The sequence below is a fragment of the Tenrec ecaudatus genome, chromosome 1, assembly GCF_050624435.1.
Source record: "Tenrec ecaudatus isolate mTenEca1 chromosome 1, mTenEca1.hap1, whole genome shotgun sequence".
In the NCBI taxonomy this organism is placed as follows: Eukaryota; Metazoa; Chordata; class Mammalia; order Afrosoricida; family Tenrecidae; genus Tenrec; species Tenrec ecaudatus.
In genome coordinates this window covers 155,815,661-155,835,105 of record NC_134530.1, presented here as the reverse complement: position 1 = coordinate 155,835,105, position 19,445 = coordinate 155,815,661, and the positions used below count along the sequence as shown (strand labels likewise).

Here is a 19,445-nt window from a genome sequence, read left to right as displayed (position 1 = left end):
CAGGATCTCCACTGGAGAAGCTGGTGTCTAGCGTATCAGACCTGCCTAACCGCCTAGCCTCCAGGAAGCGCGCATCTGTGGAGGAGTTCACAGAAATCATGGATCAGAGAGAGCACTTTCTGCGAAAGGGTAAGAAAAGAAGCAGGGTGAGAAACAGTGAAGGCGACACACCTCAGAGTCTATGCATGCCAGTGTTTGGGAGCCAGTGGAGGAATTCTCACCTTCTGAGCAGGAGACCAGGGTCCTGTTCCTGACCAAAACACTTTACACACAGTCACAGGTGAGTATCTGTCTGGGAGGTCTGCCTGTTGCGAAGATACCAAGTATGCCACAAAAGGACAGATATTGAAATATATCTCAGAAGTATTTGAAGTATCTAGACAAGGCAAACACCAAGAAGCACATGGTTATTAGTGCTTACCAGGGACAAGGAGGAGAAGAAAGATGGAATTATTGCTTAAGGTATAGTGAGTTTCTGCTTAAGATGACGAAAAACAGTCTGAAATAGATAATATCACAATATAGAGAATGAAATTATTGTTGCTGGATGATATACTTAATAGGGTTAACGGTTTTGCTATCTATATTTTACCACAATAAAATTTACATAAAATAGGATGTCTTATGAGAACATTAATGGACAAAGCAAAGGAATGCTACAATGAAATCACAATTAGACAACTTGGTGAGGAAGGAAATATCTATCAGGAAAGTGGACATTTTGGTTGGAGTCCATCATAAACAGTGTATCATCGGGCAAAGGATGATTTCAGGGGAGAAAGTGTGTTCCCAGAGGGAAACTTCTACTCCTAGGATAAAGCTGTGAACAGCCAAGCCAAGTTCCAGACCCACAGTGGCTGCGTGCGTCTCTGAACCCTCTGCTGGCCCAGTGCTGTAACCGGAGAACGATATCTAGCAGCCCCCGAAGGACAGCATGGAGAGCTTCACCATGAAGTGATGTCACCTGTGTTAGGTTCCATTCTCTAGAGAAGCAAAACCAGTGATACGTGTATGTGTATATAGAGAGTAAGAGATGCATATCAAGAAATGACTTACACCGCTGTAGAAGAGGCTAAGTACAGTCTGGTTCAAGCCCGTAGGTCAGATGTAATTTGAAGCTGTCTCTGACTCATGTAACTATGGAAGCTGATTATCAGGAAGCAGGATGAAGAAATAGAACAGCCACAGGCTGGCGGATGCAGAGGTAAATGAATCTCAAGTTGGCCAAATTGTTGGCCAAGTCTGACAGCTCCTGGGATCGGCAGGCAGCAAGGCAGGCAACACAACAGAAGATCAACTAACTAGATACTTGACCAGATGCAGCAGAAGAAAAAGGGGCAAAGAGGCTCTGCTCTGCTCAGGGTCTCTCTTATACCAAAGGCCACACCCCCAAGGAGGTGTCATCAGACTGTGACATGATCGATAGGCTGGGCTCCACCCCAAGCGTGTCTAGTTGATACAAATTCTAACTAGCACAGCATCCGTATTACTCTTTGGTTCTTCCTCTCCATTCTATTGCCTTTTTTTTTGAGTTTTGGCTCTTCTCATCATTCCACAGTGAATTTCTCGCCCCCTGGTGACACAAACAGCCTTTTCCCAGGCACTTGGTACCTGAAGCAAGTGGATGAGATGTACCGCCGGAAGTACGAGCGGCGTCCCTTCTAAAGGTGGTGAGTGAGCGTGCAAGAGCCAGGGGCATGAAACCACGATGTCGTTCCTCTGGGTGACAGGTTTGATGCTCACACTGCCACTGGGTCTGAGATGGCCCGTTGCTTCCAGTCTGGTCCGTGATAGGGAGGCTATACCATGAGGGCCAATAAAACCCGGGGGAAAGTTTAAAGTCACTAAATGAATGTGACTAGTTGAGCAAGACTTGCTATCTTGATATGCTCAAAGCCTGAAGTATCTCTAGAAGTTTCAGAGAGACAAAAGTAGTAGCTCTGAGCCTGAACCCAGGGAGCTCATTGTTCCCATGGAGACAGATTCCTAAGGAAATAGGGTGTTGGGGGGCTCTTCTCAAGGCAGAAGTCTGAGCTGGGGGCGGGGGTCTCTTAGACTAGGGGAAACCCAGACCAACTCCATTATCATGGAGTCCATTCCAATTTCTAGCAATCCTTTAGGACAGAGGAGACGTACCCCAAGGGATTGTACCCCAGGGGATTTTCGAAAGGAAGCAGGCGTCTTTCTCCTATGGAATGGCTGGTGGTTTAAACCTCCCATACATAGGGTAGCAGCTGAACTCTTAACCACTCTACCAATAGGACTCCTCGGAGGTAGGGAGCCAGGGAACGGTTCTCGTGTCAATCCAATTCCTTCTGGAGAGGCACAGGGAGGTTTGGGAAGTAAGTCCGGAGCAGTACAGCAAGGGAGAGTTCCCTGGAAGAGGGCTGGGTAAGAGGGGAAAATGGGAGAATTCTGCAGGGCACCACTAAAAGAAACAGCAAATGTTCAGAATTGGAATCTCATCATTTTGCCGCAGTAGACCTGCCTTCATTTTGGCTTCCAAATAAGTAAGCTCAGCCAAAGGGATGGGTGAGAAGTGGTGCTTTTAAAAATAATCTCACTAATACTGCTACACCCCTCATACTGATCTTTCTCCTTTGGTAGGTGAAAGGGGAAGAGTGAAAGGTGTGGAGCCCGGGAAAGGGGTAGGGTGGGGGTGGAAGCCCGTGGATAAAGGGAATGGACAGGCAGTGCACCAGGAGAGGAAGTAGGAGAGCTTCTAGGTGAGGTGCCCCTCTCCATTCACCCCTAACTCCTGGGGGCATTCTCAGCTGCCTGGCCTCATTCTTAAGACACCAAATCCCTGCACCCAAGATGTGAGGCACTGCCTGAGGCGGGAAGGGGCTGTGGTGCAGGAGGCGCTGACAAGCAAACCAGTGAGCAGACTCACAGGACTTTGGTTTTATCAGTCTTTCATTTGACTTAAATCTGGTTCCTGGTGGTAAACAGTTAAATACCCAGCTGCTAATGGAGTGGTTGGTGGTTCAAAACTAACCAGTGCTTTCTCAGGTGACAGACACCATGGTTGATTCTCAGAAAAAGTACTGGCAAGAGAACCCTTTGGGACATTTGGGTCCACCAAAGAGGCCACGTAGAGCCACCATAAAAATGGACTCAGTGACACCTCACAGTGACAAGTTCCCACTTGTGGAAAGGAAGCAACAATGACAACCAGCCCGTTGTTATGGCGTCAAACCTGAGTCAGGCCCACTCCACACGTGTCAGAGTGGAACTGCGCACCACAGGGTGCTCAATGGCTGGTGGTTAGGAAGTCAACGGCCCTGGATAGATTCAAATCATCAGCCTTTTAGTTGGTATTCGAATGCTTAACGCCTTGCACCACCCAGGATCTCCAGTGGCAAGGCTACTAATGTATTCACAAAGTTCAGTCACCATAAGCAAAATAAGAAAGATGGGTGGGAGGAAGGGAGAGAAGGAGGGAAGAAGATTTTGGAGAATTTCCAAATCAGACTCCTCCCCTCTCATGGTATAAGCCTGAGGTAGTTTAATGTGCCAACCTGGCCAATAAACACATGTGAGGTTAGTTGAAAGGAGGAGGGATAAATGGCTTGGTGAGCCTCACTTTTTGAGTTCTTGGGTCTCTTGCTTTGTGATGGTCGGACCAGGGTGCAGCTGCCTTAGCCAGTTCCCTACTTCAGCTTGCAAGGCTCTCTTCCTGCAAGACATCGCTGAGGAGAAGCCACATGAACCTACCCCGATGCAGCCCTGGGTGCTGGAGAAGCCGTGTGGAGACCCCTGCCAGCACTGAGATGCTTACACATTCACTGACTCGGCTTTCCCCCTGCAGTCAGCATCATTGTGTGTGTTTTGTGAGATGGAGGAGGACTTTGTGGATTGGTGTTGGATATATGGGTTAATGTTGAATTTGTGGGCCTGGGCAGCACTGGGTTGGGGTGTTTTCTTGATGCACACTTAACCTTTACATAAACTCTCTCTTATACATGAGTTTCTGTGGATTTGTTTCTCTAAAGTACCCAGACTGACACAAAGCGTCTCTCAATACGGCAAGCAGGACTGGAGCTAGGACACTCTCATACTTTTCTCACACTGCTTATTCACGTGGGCAGTCGGACGAGTGGAGATAGGTTTTAGCAGTGGAATCTAATGTCAGTGCAGCCCTAGGAACTTGTGCCTTGCCCCAACAATGTCTAGCTGGCTCTCCAGTCTCAGTCAGCACCTGTGAGGGGACCCTCGAGCCCCAGCCTTTGCTCCTGTGCATTAGGATTGGCCAAGCAGTGGGAGCTGTTAGGAAGACCGCCCTGCAAAGTCACTCCTCTGGCAAAGAGCAGGCGCTGGATGCAGACATGCCTCATCATGAGACCAGTGAGTGACCGTCCTTCTTCTGTGTCTTTTCATTCTATAGATCCATGGAGCCGCAGAGCTTCTTCCTGTGATCCTGTACAGAAAAAGTCCTCTCTCTTTGCTGGTACGCGGGTTGCGTGCAGTTTCTCCCATACACAGGACATAGAATGAAGAGCCAACCTTACACAGATCATCACTGCTTTCTCAGCTGCAGCCGCTGTCCCAGCTGTGCAGAGTGAGATGCGGGGACGGAGAGGAGATTGGTTCTGCAATGAGCAGTCCTCAGAAATGTGAGGGACCATTGGTTTCCTTCAAGGCCCAGATAACTTTTCAATCATTTGTTATAGCTTGGTTATTTTTATTATGATTAAATGTCTATACTGATCTATCTTTTTGTCTATTTCTTAAGGTGTTCTAAATGTTACAGCTGATACTAAAGGAACCCAACGCATTCCCATTCCACCCATTCTGACCCACGGAGACCCCAAGTGACAGAGTAGAACTGCTCCATAGGGTTTGCTTGGCAGGAATCTTTATGGCTGTGGGTTCTGATGGCCAATCTTGAATAATGAAGCACCAACTATTTTCACCACACAGGGACCTTACTAAAACAATATCAGCCAGCAAAAAGAAAGAAGGAAGGATGTCTGTATGTCCTGAGGGAAACGCCCCCAAAGTGCACAGGTGGTGTGCATAGAAGAATGCCAACTTGACGTGACTGAACCATGGAATTATATGATATACATATTAAATACCAATTAATAAGAAGACTACCAGCCCATCAGGCTAGGGACACTCCTTCTTCCCACCCTGAGCCTGCACCACTGTAATAAAAATGCTGATTACTTAGCTCACCCCATGCTTTCCCTTCCCAATTCCAGTCCATTTCCTCGACAAGCTCATTGAGAGAGGTCCAGGGAAACAAAGATGGAAAACACACAGCTTCAGGCTCTGCCCATTTTCCCAGTCCACAGATGCAGCGTGAGGGCAGTGGGGGCCCAGTGGTCAAATTCCTACTCTCCTTAATGAAACAACAGTCCAACAGTTGATCCCTGCACCTTGTGTACAATGACCACCTGTCATCAAGAGGAGGCTTGTGTATCGCTAGGGTGATGGACAGTTTTCCGTGGCGCCTAAGACACACTAGGAAGAAAGGCCAGGCAATCTTCTTTAAAAAAATAAACAATGAGGTCAAAGATACAGCGCCTACAGGTGGAGGCAGGGTAGAAACCATGTTTGCAGAAGCTATAGCTCAAGCCTCCTTGATCACACCATGCCAATATTTTCTAGACAAATGCACACAGAACAAATTCATCGCCAAAATGAATATTCTAAGTTCTGTCTTAGAGAAGTTTGATATCAGTCAAAACAAGATCAGGGTTGACTGGGGAACACCATCCATTTCTCATATGCAAAGTTGAGGTTGAAGCTGAAGAAAAGTTAAAACAAGTCCATGACAGCAAAAATATTGAATTAAAGACCATCTCAAGAACAGGTTTGACACACCAAAACCCTAATGATTGAAAACTCGAAGAGTTATATAGTGACATCAAGAACATTGTATGTGAAGATAGAAAAAGGTCATTTAAAAAAATCAGAAAAGATGAGGGGCCAACCCCAATGCCAATTATGTGGACACCTGTCCCTCCTCCCAGAAGAATTTATTTCAGATGACTTCACTGAAGCTGCAGCTCAGGGAGCGGGACATGTCTGATCAGACCACACGGGAAGAAATGAAGGGGGAGGAAGAGAGAGTAGAGACATGCTGGCCCACCAAGCCTTGAGGATGATATTCCCACTTAGCACAGCCAATCCACAGAGAGGACCATATGGCAGGCCCCACTATGAGACACGATATCCCTCACTGACCCATAGCCCTACAGAGGACAACACTGGAGACACAGTGTGAGAATTGTGCCCAATCTGATCCCACCTCACCGAGGCAAAACACTAAGGGCATGCAACAGAACAGCAAGGGGAGCAAAGCAACAAAGTCCACAGGTAATACCAAAAATAGACTTTGGGGCCAGAGCATGGCATCCCATCAGACTCGACAAGAAAACACTCCTAAAGACCAACAAACAGTCCTTGAACTAACTATAACCTTTTCTTTATTGTTTTTGTCATTGGCTTTTGGTTGCTGTTGTTTTGTTTTCTTTTGTTGCTTGGTTTTGCTCTGTCTTGTTTTTGTGCATGTTATTATCTTCAGAGGTCTGTCTAAATAAGATAGGCTGTATGGACAATCTGGAGGTGAAAACAACAGGACAGATGGTTCCAGGGGGACATGGGAGAGGAGGAGGCAGGGGAAAAGGAAGTGGTGGTAACAAACCCAGGGACAAGGGAACAACAAGTGATCCAAATCGGTGGTGAGGAATGTGTAGGAGGCCTGGTAGGGATTGATCAAGGGTAATGTAACCAAGAGGAATTACTGAAATCCAAATGAAGGCTGAGCATGATAGTGGGACAAGAGGAAAGTTAAAGGAAATAGAGGAAATAACTAAGAGGCAAAGGACATTTATAGAGGTCAAAATACAGGCATGCACATATGTAAATATATTTATATATGGGGATGGGGAAATAGACTTATGTGCATATATTTATAGGTTTAGTATTAAGGTAGCACATGGACATCGGGCCTCCACTCAAGTACTCCCTCAATGCAAGGATACTTTGTTCTGTTAAACTGACATTCCATGATCCTCACCTTCCCGACATGAGCACTGAACACAAAGCAAGTACATAAGCAAATGTGATGAGGGAAGGTGATGGAGCCGGCTATCAAAAATATAGCATCTAGGGTCTTAAAGACTTGAAGGTAAAAAAAGTGGTCATCTAGCTGAGAAGCAACAGAGCCCACATGGAAAAAGCATACCAGCCTGTGTGATCATGAGGTTTTGAAGTAATCAGGTATCAGGTATCAAAGAACATAAAATCAAATCATTGTGAATGAGGGGGAGTGCAGATTGGGGACCCATGACCCATCTGTAGACAAGTGGATATCCCCTTACAGAAGGGTTGTGGGGAGGAGACGAGCCAGTCAGGGTGCGGGGTAGCAATGATGAAACATACAACTTTCCTCTACTTCCTAAATGCTTCCTCCCCACCCCCCACCTCACCCCTATCATGGTCCCAATTCTACCTTACAAATCTGGCTAGACCAGAGGGTGTACACTAGTATAGATAGGAACTGGAAACACAGGGAATCCAGGACCGATGATCCCTTCAGGACCAGTGGAGAGAGTGGTGATTCCTGGAGGGTGGAGGGAAGGTGGGGTAGAAAGGGGTAACCAATTACAAGGATCTACATATAACCTCCTCTCCAGTGTTTGGACAACAGAAAAGTGGATGAAGGGAGACATCAGACAGTATAAGATATGACAAAATAATAATAATTTATAAATTATCAAGGGTTCATGAGCATTAGGGAGAGTGGGAGGGGGGAGGCGATGAGGAGCTGATTCCAAGGGCTCAAGCAGAAAACAAATGTTTTGAGAACGATGGTGGCAACAAATATACAAATATGCTTGACACATGGATATCTGTATGGATTGTGATAAGAGTTGCACGAGCCCCCAATAAAATGATTAAAAAGAAATCAGGGAAAAAAAGGAAAGATCAAAGTGGATATCAGAAGAGACTCTGAAAGTTGTTCTTCAACATAGAAAGTTAAAGCAAATGAAGAAATGAGGTAAATAGCCAAGCAGAAGTTTTCATTTGGCAGTTTGAAAGGGAAAAAGAGTATCACAATGAAATGTGCAAAGGCCTGGAGTTAGGAAGCCCAAGGGAAGAGCATGCTTAGCATTTCTCAAGCCGAAAGAAATGAAGGGAAAAAATCTAAGCCTCAAGTTCAAATACTAAAGGACTCTGGGATCAAAATATTGAAGGATGCAGGAAATGTCCAAGGAAGAGGGAAGGAATAAACAGAGTCTCTGCAGCAAACCACATTGGTTGACATTTCAAGAGGTAGCATATGATCAAGAACCCATGGGACCGGGAAAAATGGCGACCCGATAGCTCCTGCTGCCAGACAAGAAAATTGTGAGGTAAGGTGAAGGAAACGGGGAAGTGGAGTCCTGAATTAGAACTAGGGTACCAGGGTCTCTCCTGAACCCCTTTTTGTGTGGGATTTCCACTCACAAAGCAAAGCAAGAACACTCTAAAGCGCTCTCGCTCTGTCAAGCCTGCGGGCGCCGGCTGTGCCCTTGCCGGGAGCAGCGATTTCTCCAGGCTGACGCCCTAAAGGGGACAGAATCCCAGACACGAGAAGAACCCCACGCCGAAGCTCTCCGTGCTGTTGGCTGCCTTGAGCTCACAGCCTGGGGAGTGGCGGTGGCGGATAGCCATAATTTAGAGTAGAAGAAAAAGCAGATTTACCTCAGGGAGATCGAGTTGTGGGAGAAAATAGGCGGAAAGTCGGGAGTCCAGGGAGCGAATTTATTTCCAATTGGCCGAGAAGAAAACAACCCCCTGATAAGCTAGATCTCCCCCTCTGTGGGTCAGCGTGACAGGCCCAAATTGGAGCACTTCACAAGCATAATTTTAAAAGGGTGAAATATATATTATTGGCTTAAAATTCAAACCTAAGTCTCATTGCTGAGCTCCAAGGAGCACAGAGGTGGTGGTGGTGGTGGTGGGAGGGGTGTTTCCTTAACATAAATTAGCATAAGAAGCAACCTAGCTAAGAAATGCCAGAACTCAGCTACAGGGCTGGGCACCTTTTGCATAACAAAAGCCCGCAGTAGCAAGTGTCACCTTCAAACAGCAAGGAGCTACAGCCCAGAGACTGTGGGAGACAATTTAATATGATTTTATTCTAGCTGGCCAGGGGGATAAAAAAAATAAAAAATAAAATCCTCTGATCTTGTAGGCAACAACAGACTAGATAGGACAATAAGCCCAGCTTCCCTCACAGTGATTCTACACACAGCTGAGGAGGTCCTGCCTGTCCTGGGGCCCTAGACTGGGCTGTGGGAACACCCCTGCCCTGGCCTCTGCTGCACTGCTACATACAGCACAGGCAGGTACACCAGCAAACTCCAGCACTCACCTGATGCCTGGCCACAGGTATCATCTTGCCTTTGAAGTAATCCCACAATGCAAACCCAATAATACTTTACCAAGACAAATTCTCTATTAAGACAGATGGAGAACTAAGAGTCTTCCCAGACAAGGACAACCTCAAAGAATACATAAGAAATCCAGCCCTACAAAAGATCCTTGCTGATCCAGTACGGGCAGAAGATCAACACTCACCGAGGGCAAATAAGAGACCATCGCATAGAACAATTCCACCCATAGGGCAACAAAGAGGAAACAGCCCCCAGGATAGCATCAGCTCAATAGTGGATAGAAGGCAAACATAAACCACACACACAACATGAGCAGATAAGTAGATAGGAAAATATCCAACACAAAAGATACAAGGTGACATTACAGAGCCCACAGATGGATATAATAACACTGAATATCAAAGGCCTGAACTCAGGCCTTAAAAGGCAGAGGCTAACAGACTGGCTCAGAAAACATAACGCATTGATATGCTGCCTCCAGGAGACTCATCTCAAGCTTGCAGACAAAAATAGGTTGAGAATTAAAGGCTGGAGAAAAATATACCAAGCAAATGGTAATGCAAAAAAAAAAAAAAAAAGCAGGTAGGAATCTAAATTAACCTCAAGATACAGGCCATAACAAGAGACAAGGTGGCTGCACTATATAATGCTCAAGAGAACAATAGACCAAGAGCATTATAAACATATAAGCAATTAATAAGAGACCTGCAAAATTCGTAATTCAAACACTCCAAAAGGTGAAAAAAGAGATCACAGGCTCAACAGTTGGTGACTTTAATACACTACACTCTGAAAAAGATAGATCATTGGGAAAGAAACTCAACAAGGAGGCTACAGATCTAAATAGCACAATTTGACGCCTTGACTTGATAGATATTTTCAGCTTTCCACCCACATGCAAAAAATTCACATTCTTTTTAAGTTCACATGGCACATATTCGAAAATAGACCACATGCCGGGACACAAGTTGAACTTGAGTAAACTCAAGCACATAGAGGTTATACAGACATCTCTCTCCGATCACTGTGCCATAAAATTGGAAATCAACAGAAGGATGGTGAAGAAAACAAGGGCAAATAATTGGAGGATGAACAATTTCCTATTGCAAAAGGAATGGGTATTAACCCAGATCTGAGATAAAATCAGAAAGTTTCGAGAAACCAGTGAGAATGAAAATATGATGTACCAAAACCTGTGGGATGCAGCAAAGGCATTTATCAGAGGAAGGCTGATAGCAATAAATGCACACATGAAAAAAGAAGAGACTCGTGGATGATATGCTGACACAAAACTTACACCAATCAGTGCAGAGTCATCAGAACAACCCAACTAATAGCAAGAGGATAAATATAATAAAAACCAGGGCCAAGATACAGGAGAGGGAAAACAAGAAAACTATGGAAAAAAATTAATGGCTCCGAAAGTTGGTTCTTTGAAAGAATTTACAGAATTGATAGACCTCTGGCAAACCTAACCAAAGAAAGGAAGGGACAAATGACATTTTCAAGGATGAGGGATGAAACAGGGGACATTACAACGGACCCTAATGAATCAAAAGGATAATTACACAGTACTATGAAGGTCTATACTCTAACTAATTGAACAGTTTGGAAGACATGGACAAATATTTGGAAACACAATCCCTCTCTAGACTGCCCCAGATGGATGTCAAGAACTTTAACAGACACATAGCAAAGGAAGGTAATCAAGGGACTACCAACAAAAATCCCCTGGGCCAGATGGCGTCACAGGAGAATTCTACCAAGCATTCAGGGAAAGACTTCTAGAACATAGAAAAAGAAAGAAAACTCCCAAACTCTTTCTATGAAGCTAGTATAACCCTGACACCTAAAGTGGGAAAAGCCACAGGAATCGAGAACTATAGGCCAATATCCCTAATAAGCATTGATGCAAAAAGCCTTCGCAAAATACTGGCCTATAGAATACAAAAGCATATTAAAAAACAATTCACCATGACCAAGTGGGATTCATACCAGGGATATAGGGATGGTTCAACCTATGAAAGAACATCAGCATTATTCAGCACATTGGCAGGAAAAATGTTAAGAAGCACATGATAATATCGATAGATACGGAAAAAGCCTGCGACAACATCCAACACGCATTCCTGTTTAAGACACTTAAGAAGATAGGAATAGAAGGAAAATTCCACAATATCATACAAGCCATATATGACAAACCAATAGCCAACGTGGTAGTTAACGGAGAAAAGATGAAAGTATTTCCACTGAAAAAGGGGACAAGGATGCCCCTTGCCCCCACTCCTATTTAACATCACACGGGAGGTCCTAGCTAACAACATAAGTCAAAGGAAAGATATTAAAGGTATTCATCTGGGGAATGAAGAGGCGAAATTATCATTATTTGTAGACGATATGATTCTATATTTCGAAGCTCCCCTAAACTCCACCAGGGGAGTGCTGGAAGCAATAGAAGAATATGGCAGAGTGGCGGGATACAAAATCGACAAACAGAGGTATAGTGGACTGCTCTACACATCAGACAAGACCACCGAAGAGATGTTTTAAAAGGTAGTACCCTTTACAATAGCCAAGCATAAGTTGAGATACCTAGGGATATACCTGACTTAAAAAATGAAGGCTTTGTATGAGGAAAATTATAAAACACTACTACCAGAAATCAAGCATGACCTCAACAAATGGAAGACTATCCCATACTCGTGGATTGGCAGACTCAATATAGTAAATATGTCAGTTTTGCCCAAGGCACTATATAACTTTAATGCTATCCCAATATGAATATCTTCTTCAAAGAATTGGAAAAACAGATGACCAACTTCATATGGAGGGGGAAGAAGCCCAGAATTAGCAGAGAACTCCTCAAGAAGAAGGACAAAGTGGGTGAGCTTTCTCTACCTGACTTTAGCATGACTATACAGCCACAGTAGTCAAAACAGTGTGGTACTGGAAAAATGACAGATATTCAGACCAATGGAAAAGAGCTGAAGACCCAGAAACAAAAACATCAGCATACAGGCAACTGATCTCTGAAAAGGGTCCAAAAATTATTAAATGGGAAGCAGATGCCATCTTTAATTATGGTGCTGATAAAAATGGACATTTGCCTGCAGAAAAATGAAGCAAGGACCTTACATCACTCCATGCACAAGAATAAACTCAAGGTGGATCACAGACCTTCAGATAAAACCCCAAACAATTAGAGCGATTAATGAGGGAATTGGGGCAAACCTGAGAACCTTGGCACAGGGAATACATAGGCTTTCAGAAATAGGGAAGAATACAAATACTGAGGAGTCACAAATAGACAAGTGGGATATACCGAAGATAAGACACCTGTGTACATCGAAAGAATTCACCAAGAGGTAATAAGAGAATCCACCAACTGGGAAAATATCTTTAGCAATGACACATCAGACAAAGGCCTTATTACTAAAATCTATAATATTTTGCAAGCTTACAATAAGAGAAAAACTAAATGCCCACTGAGGAGGTGGGCAAAGGACCTGAACAGAAGTTTCACAGAATCTGAAATCCGAATGGCTAATAAACATATGAGAAAATGTTCCCGTTCATTAGCCATAAGAGAAATGCAAATCATAACAACTAAGAGATACCACCTAACACCCTCAAAGATAGCCCAATTCAAAAAATCAGAAAGCAATAAGTGTTGGAGGGGCTGTGGTGAGATAGGAACTCTCATCCACTGCTGGTGGACCTGTAGGTATGTACAGCGATTTCTCAAACAGATGGAAATTGAGTTACCATAAAACCCAGCAATCCCCTACTGGGAAGAGGCAAGAAAAAACCCACAAACAGACATCTGTGCTCCAATGTTCATTGCCGCACAGTTCACAATCGCAAGGAGTTGGAAACAACCCATATTTCCATCAACAGACGAATAGATGAAAAAACTGTGGTGCATACATACAATGGAGTACTATGCATCACAAAAAAGCAGTCATGAATGCATGAAGCATAACTCCGCATGGGAAGAACTGGAGGAAATTGTGCTGAGTGAAGTAAGCCAAGCACAAAAGGACAAGCACAGTATGTGTCTGCTGAGGTAAGTTTATATATATAAAAGAGAGAACAGAAAGGTAAGTGCAAAAAGGGCACAGGGAAAAAGCTACTGTATACAAATACTCCAGGGGTGAGATCCAGGTAGTATGGTAGGGGCCAGACCAAATCCAGGGGTACATATGGTAGCCAACTAAAAAGGGAGTGGAGGGAGGAAAAGGGAAATTAAAAAAAAAAGATGTGCGATGGGGGAATAGGACACTGACCCACCCAAGGGGAGGGTATTGTTTGTGTCTCAACAGGGAAAGAGGGACCAGATATAAAGCCAGTGCCAGATGAATGCAGTGTGCTGGCAAGGAGTAGGGAGTCAGTGGAGGGGCCTGAGGGCTCGGCCCCCATACCAGCTACGTGGACAATTGCTCCTCCCCCCAGAAGAATTTATTTGAGAGGACGGCACTGAAGCTGCAGCTAGAGAAGAGGGGCATGTCTGATCAGCACAAATGGGAGCAAATGGAGGGAGAAGGAGAGAGAGTGGAGCACATCCTGGCCCATTAGACGTGGAGGACGATTTTCCCCTCTCTAACCAGCCAAAGGACAGAGTGGACAATATGGCTGATCCCTCTATGAGACACACCGTCCCTTGATGGCCCAGGACCCTAAGGGGGACAACATTGGATACTCAATGTTGGGATTGGCCCAGACTGACCCTGTGACACCGAGGAAAACCACTAAAAGCGTGCGGCAGAGCAACCATGGGAGCAGAGCAGGGAGCCCCTGAGGGAGTACAAAGGACAGACTCTGGGGCCAACACACGGTACCCCATCAGACCTGACTGAAGGACATGCCTAGAGATAAAAAATCAGACCTTGATCTATTTACAGGTTTTTCTTTCTTTTAAAAATCTTTTGTTTTAATTAATTTATTCTTCTATGGGTAATTGATTTCCTTTTTGGTTGTCATTGCTGTGTTCTCACTCATCATTTATCGTGCTATGGCTTGATTCTTGGTATATATTATTACCTCTACAAATCTATCTTGATAAGATAGACTGGATGAATAGTCTGGAGGAAAAAATAATGGGACCAATGGTTCCGGGGTGACATGGGAGAGGGGGAGGCGGGGTAAGGAAGTGGTGCTGACCAACCCAGGGACAGGGGAGCAACAAGTGAGCCCAAATCAGTGGCAAAAAGGGTGTCAGAGGCCTGGTAGGGATTCAGCAAGAGCAAGGTAACCGAGAGAAATTACTGAAACCCAAATGAAGGCTGAGCATGATAGTGGGACAAGAGGAAAGTAAAAGGAAATAGAGGAAAGAACTAGGTGACAAAGGGTATTTATGGGGTCTAAAGACTGGAATGTACACATGTAAATATATTTATATGAGTGTGGGGAAACAGATCTATGTGCATATATTTATAGGTTTAGTATTAAGACAGCAGATAGACATTGGGCCTCCACTCAAGCACTTACTCAATGCAAGAACATGTTGTTCTACTAAATTGACACTCCAGGGTGCACACCTTCCTGACACGATTGCTGAAGAAAAATGTGTGCATAAGCAAATGTGGTGAAGAAGCTGCCGGTGCCCGGCTATCAAAAGATATAGCATCTGGGGTCTTAAAAGTTTGAAGATAAACAAGCGGCCATCTAGCTGAGAGGCATCAAAGCCCACATGGAAGAAGCACACCAGCCTATGTTACCACGAGGTGTAGAACGGACCAGTTATCAGACACCAAAGAACTAAAAATCATATCAGTGGGTACCCACCTTCCTGATACGATCACTGAAGACAAACATGTGCATAAGCAAATGTGGTGAAGAAAGCTAATGGTGCCCGGCTATCAAAAGATATAGTGTCTGGGGTCTTAAAGGCTTGAAGATAAACAAGTGGCTATTTAGTTCAGAATCAACAAAGCCCACATGGAAGAAACACATCAGTCTGTGTGACCATGAGCTGTCAAAGGAATCAGCTATCAAGCATAAAGGAACAAAATATCATATCATTGTAAATGTGGGTGAGTGCAGAGTGGAGACTCAAAGCCCATCAGTAGGCAACTGGACATCCCCTTACTGAAGGGTTGTGGGGAGGAGATGAGCCAGTTAGGGTGCAGGGTAGCAATGATGAAACATATAACTTTCCTCTAGTTCTTAAAGGCTTCCTCCCCCCACCATCATGATCCCACTTCTACCTTACAAATCTGGCTAGACAAGAGGTTGTATATTGGTACAGATAGTAACTGGAAACACAGGGAATCCAGGACAGATGACTCCTTCAGGACCAGTGGTGAGAGTGGCAACGCCTGGAGGGTAGAGGGAATGTGGGGTAAAAAGGGGGAACTGATTGTAAGAATGTACATATAGTCTCCCTCCTGGGGGATGGACAGCAGAGAAGAGGGTGGTGGAGACTTTGGACAGTGTAACATATGACAAAATAATAATAATTTATGAATTATGAAGGGTTCATGAGGTGGGGGGAGTGGGGAGGGGGAAATGAGCAGCCGATATTAAGGCCTCAAGTAGAGGCAAATGTTTTGAGAATGATGATGGCAACAAATGTGCTTGACACAATGGATGTAGGTATGGATTGTGATAAGAATTGTATGAGCCCCCAATAAAATGATTAAAAAAAAAAAAAAGAACTCCTGGTTTTGAAGGAAGAGGTCCAAACTGCACTGAAGACATTGTCCAGAAACCAACCCCAGGATTGACGAAATACCAACTGAAATGGTTCAAAAAATTGATGCTGGGCTAACAGTACTCTATAATCTATGTAGAAAAATTTTGAAGATAGGCAACTGGAAGAGGCCCATATCTGTGCCATTTCCAAAGAAAAGCAATCCAACAGAATGCAGAAACTATTGAACAGTAGGAAGAATATCACATGGAAATAAAAATTTGCTAAAGATCATTCCAAAATGGCTTTAGCCGTACTTTGACAGAGATATGCCAAAAATTCAAGCTGAATTCTGAACAAGGGAGTTCACTGCTGACATTAGATGGATTTTGACTGAAAGCAGAGCATACCACAAATATGTTTACTTGTGTTTTTTTAAAACATTTTATTAGGGCCTCATACAACTCTTATCACAATCCATACTTAAATACATACATCAATTTTTACTTGTGTTTTATTGACTATGCAAAGGCATCTGGCTACTTGGATCTTAACGAGCTATGGATAATATTTCAAAGAATGGAAACTCCAGAAACTTAATTGTTCTCAGCTGGGATCTGTCCACAGACTAAGAAACAGTTGTTCAAACAGAACAAGGGGACACTGCATGATTTAAAATCAGCCACCCCAATAAGAGGATAACACTTTGCTTGAAATATTTCTGCCCCGCAGTTGGTAAAGAGCTGTGTCCTCAAGCCCCGACACCAACAGCACTTCAAGCTACCATTGATCACAGCAAGACACTCTGCGATTGCTGGATGCCCAGGCACGGAGGTCCCCTGCAGGCCATTCTTGGAGGTAGCAACATCTCCTGGGTTAACAGAATGACTCTGAAAATGGGACTACTGAAACAGTATGAGGAAAGAAACAAATGAAAGCATCTTGTCACGGCAATTTGCTCTTGTGAGCATCTTTTTTGATTGCTGATGGCAATGTAAACATCCCATTATTATAGGTTCTTTCCCCAAAACTGAATGGGAAAGCTCAATAAATTATAAATAGAAAGAAAGGAACAAAAAAAGGAGAGAGAAAGAACAGGACATTCTTTAGAAGACCTTGGGAATCATTGGAGCCTACTGAATCCTGGGCTGTCTCTAGTCCACTTTTGGACTCTAGGTTGTTTATAGCCTCCCCCCCAAAAAACAAAACAAAATTAAAAAATTGACTGCCATTGAGTCGATTAGGACTGATAGGGGTCCTGCAAGACAGAAGACAGGGCCCTTTGGGTTTCTGTGATTGTAAATCTTTGTGGAAGCGCGTAGGCTCATCTCTCTCCAAGGAACCGCTTGTGGATTGGAACTTCTGATGTTGTGATGTGCAGCCCAATTTGTAACCAGTCAGCAAATCTGAAGTAAACCTCAACTGTGCCGCTAAACAAGCATCAATCGATTCTCTTCACAAGCTGCCTCTCAAGGGCCTTGCACGAGTCCAGCTAAAAATATTCCATTGCTCAGCAGTCCCTCAGTGACCAATATTCCACTGCTCAGCAGTCCCTCAGTGACCAATATTCCACTGCTCAGCAGTCCCTCAGTGACCAATATTCCACTGCTCAGCAGTCCCTCTTTGCAAAGCACCCTGCTGCCTGCTTCCCCTCAGCAAGCTATTTAGGGTGCTCAATCCTTGAGGGAAAGATGAGGCTGTCTGCTTCCCCAAAGGCTAACAGCCTTGGAAATCCACAGGGGCAGTGCTGCTACAGGGTTTCTGTAAGTCAGATTGGACTCAGTGACAGTGAGTTTGGTGTTTTCTGGTTCTAGTGGCCTTGTGCGTGAGGCCCTGGGCTGCTCACCGCAAGGTTATTGGTACAAACAGCACGTGCGAAGGAGAAGAGGATGCTCTCTGCTTCCGTGAGATTGAAAGGGGGAAGGGGAGAGAGGAGTTAGAGCTGAAGGGGACACTGCGTTTCTGCCAAGGTGATGCAAAACTTCTGAAAATAGAGAGACACGGTGACCCTGGAATTGTCCTCACCATTTCCCACAGATCTTTAGCTACAGTGAAGACGGAAGAAGTTCTTGGGGGCACAGAATTTTATGCTTTGAGGAAGGAGGCTGAGACTGAAAATGGAGCTTGAGTTTTATGAGTTTTATTTAACTGCTATTGGACAAAGTCATTTCATCCACCTCAGTCGCTTTTCGACCTATCCATGGACTCAGGAAACGACCTTATCTAGATCCTCGAAACAGACTCGTCTCCAGTCCTGGGGCGGGCTTGTGTGACATCAAACGTCGTGCATCCAGATCTGGTCCAACAAGGGCGGATGTGGGGCTCTGGGTGCAGGGTTCGCTTCAAGGCATCTGGCGGAGGAGGCCAGCCTTCTCTAAGGCCTTCAGGAATTGCCATACAATTCTCCCGCAGTCCTGTGGGAGGCGTTTTCAACCCCCTCACCCCTCGCAGAGGAGGAAACAAAAGAGGAGTTAAATCTAGCGTTCAAGGGCATAAACCTGCTGAACCAGGAAAGCTGCCCTTGCAGTCCAAGTCCAGGCCCTTCTCCTTCAAGGCCTGTATTATAGCAAGTTCTTCTTAGACTTCTCCCAACTCCTCGTTGGACTGCCAGTCAACACTGTGCCCAATCACAGTGCGCAGACCAACGTGGTGGGCGGGCCGCCCTGCAGGTGCTGCTCACCTGCTCTCCGTGAGCCCTGGTAGGCGTCTCCAAAGCAGATGCTACTGAGCCCTTTTGGGTGGGGCGCCACGCTGCCATTTTAAAAATATTTCACATGAAACTCATCTTTTTAAATAGGAAACAACACTGGCCATGAGTCCTAGTGGCGCAGTGGGTTGGGCACTGGGCGGCTAACTGGAAGGTAGGAGGGAGTTGGACCCGCCAGCTGCGCCGAGGAAGGAAGTTGAGGTAGTCTGCTTCAGAAAGAACTTAGAGCCTCAGAAACCCTGTGGGGTAGTTCTACTTGGTTCTAAGGGTCGCCACAGTCAGAGTCCAAAGTGGGGTTTTAATATGGCCCAATACTTTACTGGATTTCCTTGTGAACGTGTCAAGTATTTCTCACGTCTTTACACATTTTCTGCATCCTGTAATATCTTCCCCAATATCTCCTTCTGAAATGCTGTTTCAGCTCAGATGAATGTCTGGTCTGAGGCACCCACACAGGTGTGCACTACGTAATGTCCCACGTCGGTGGGGTGGGGAGGGGCTTTTGGGAAGGTGCCCAGGGACTGGGCCAGCTATGAGTATGCCACATTTGTATGGGCTCGTTCCACTACCAGGGCTCAGCCCAGGAGCCAGGTCCCCCAGCCGCTGCTGCTAGTTCCACTGGTGCGTGTCCTGTCCTGTCACCCCTTTGTACCCGGGCCTACAAGGAGACACCGTCCCCATCCTTCAGGTTTCTGATTCCCAGCCCGGGGGG

General features: G+C 45.1%; 1 protein-coding gene across 1 annotated transcript in view; it reads left to right on the top strand.

Annotated features, from left to right (window-relative positions):
- The window catches only part of HMGCS2 (3-hydroxy-3-methylglutaryl-CoA synthase 2), a 32,762-nt gene extending 31,097 nt beyond the window's left edge, over nt 1-1,665 (top strand). The window contains exons 8-9 of the mRNA XM_075540508.1: nt 4-129; nt 1,559-1,665. Coding sequence (XP_075396623.1) covers nt 4-129; nt 1,559-1,665 — 233 coding nt within the window. The remainder of the gene's footprint in view (nt 1-3; nt 130-1,558) is intronic.
- Nucleotides 1,666-19,445: the final 17,780 nt, after the last annotated feature.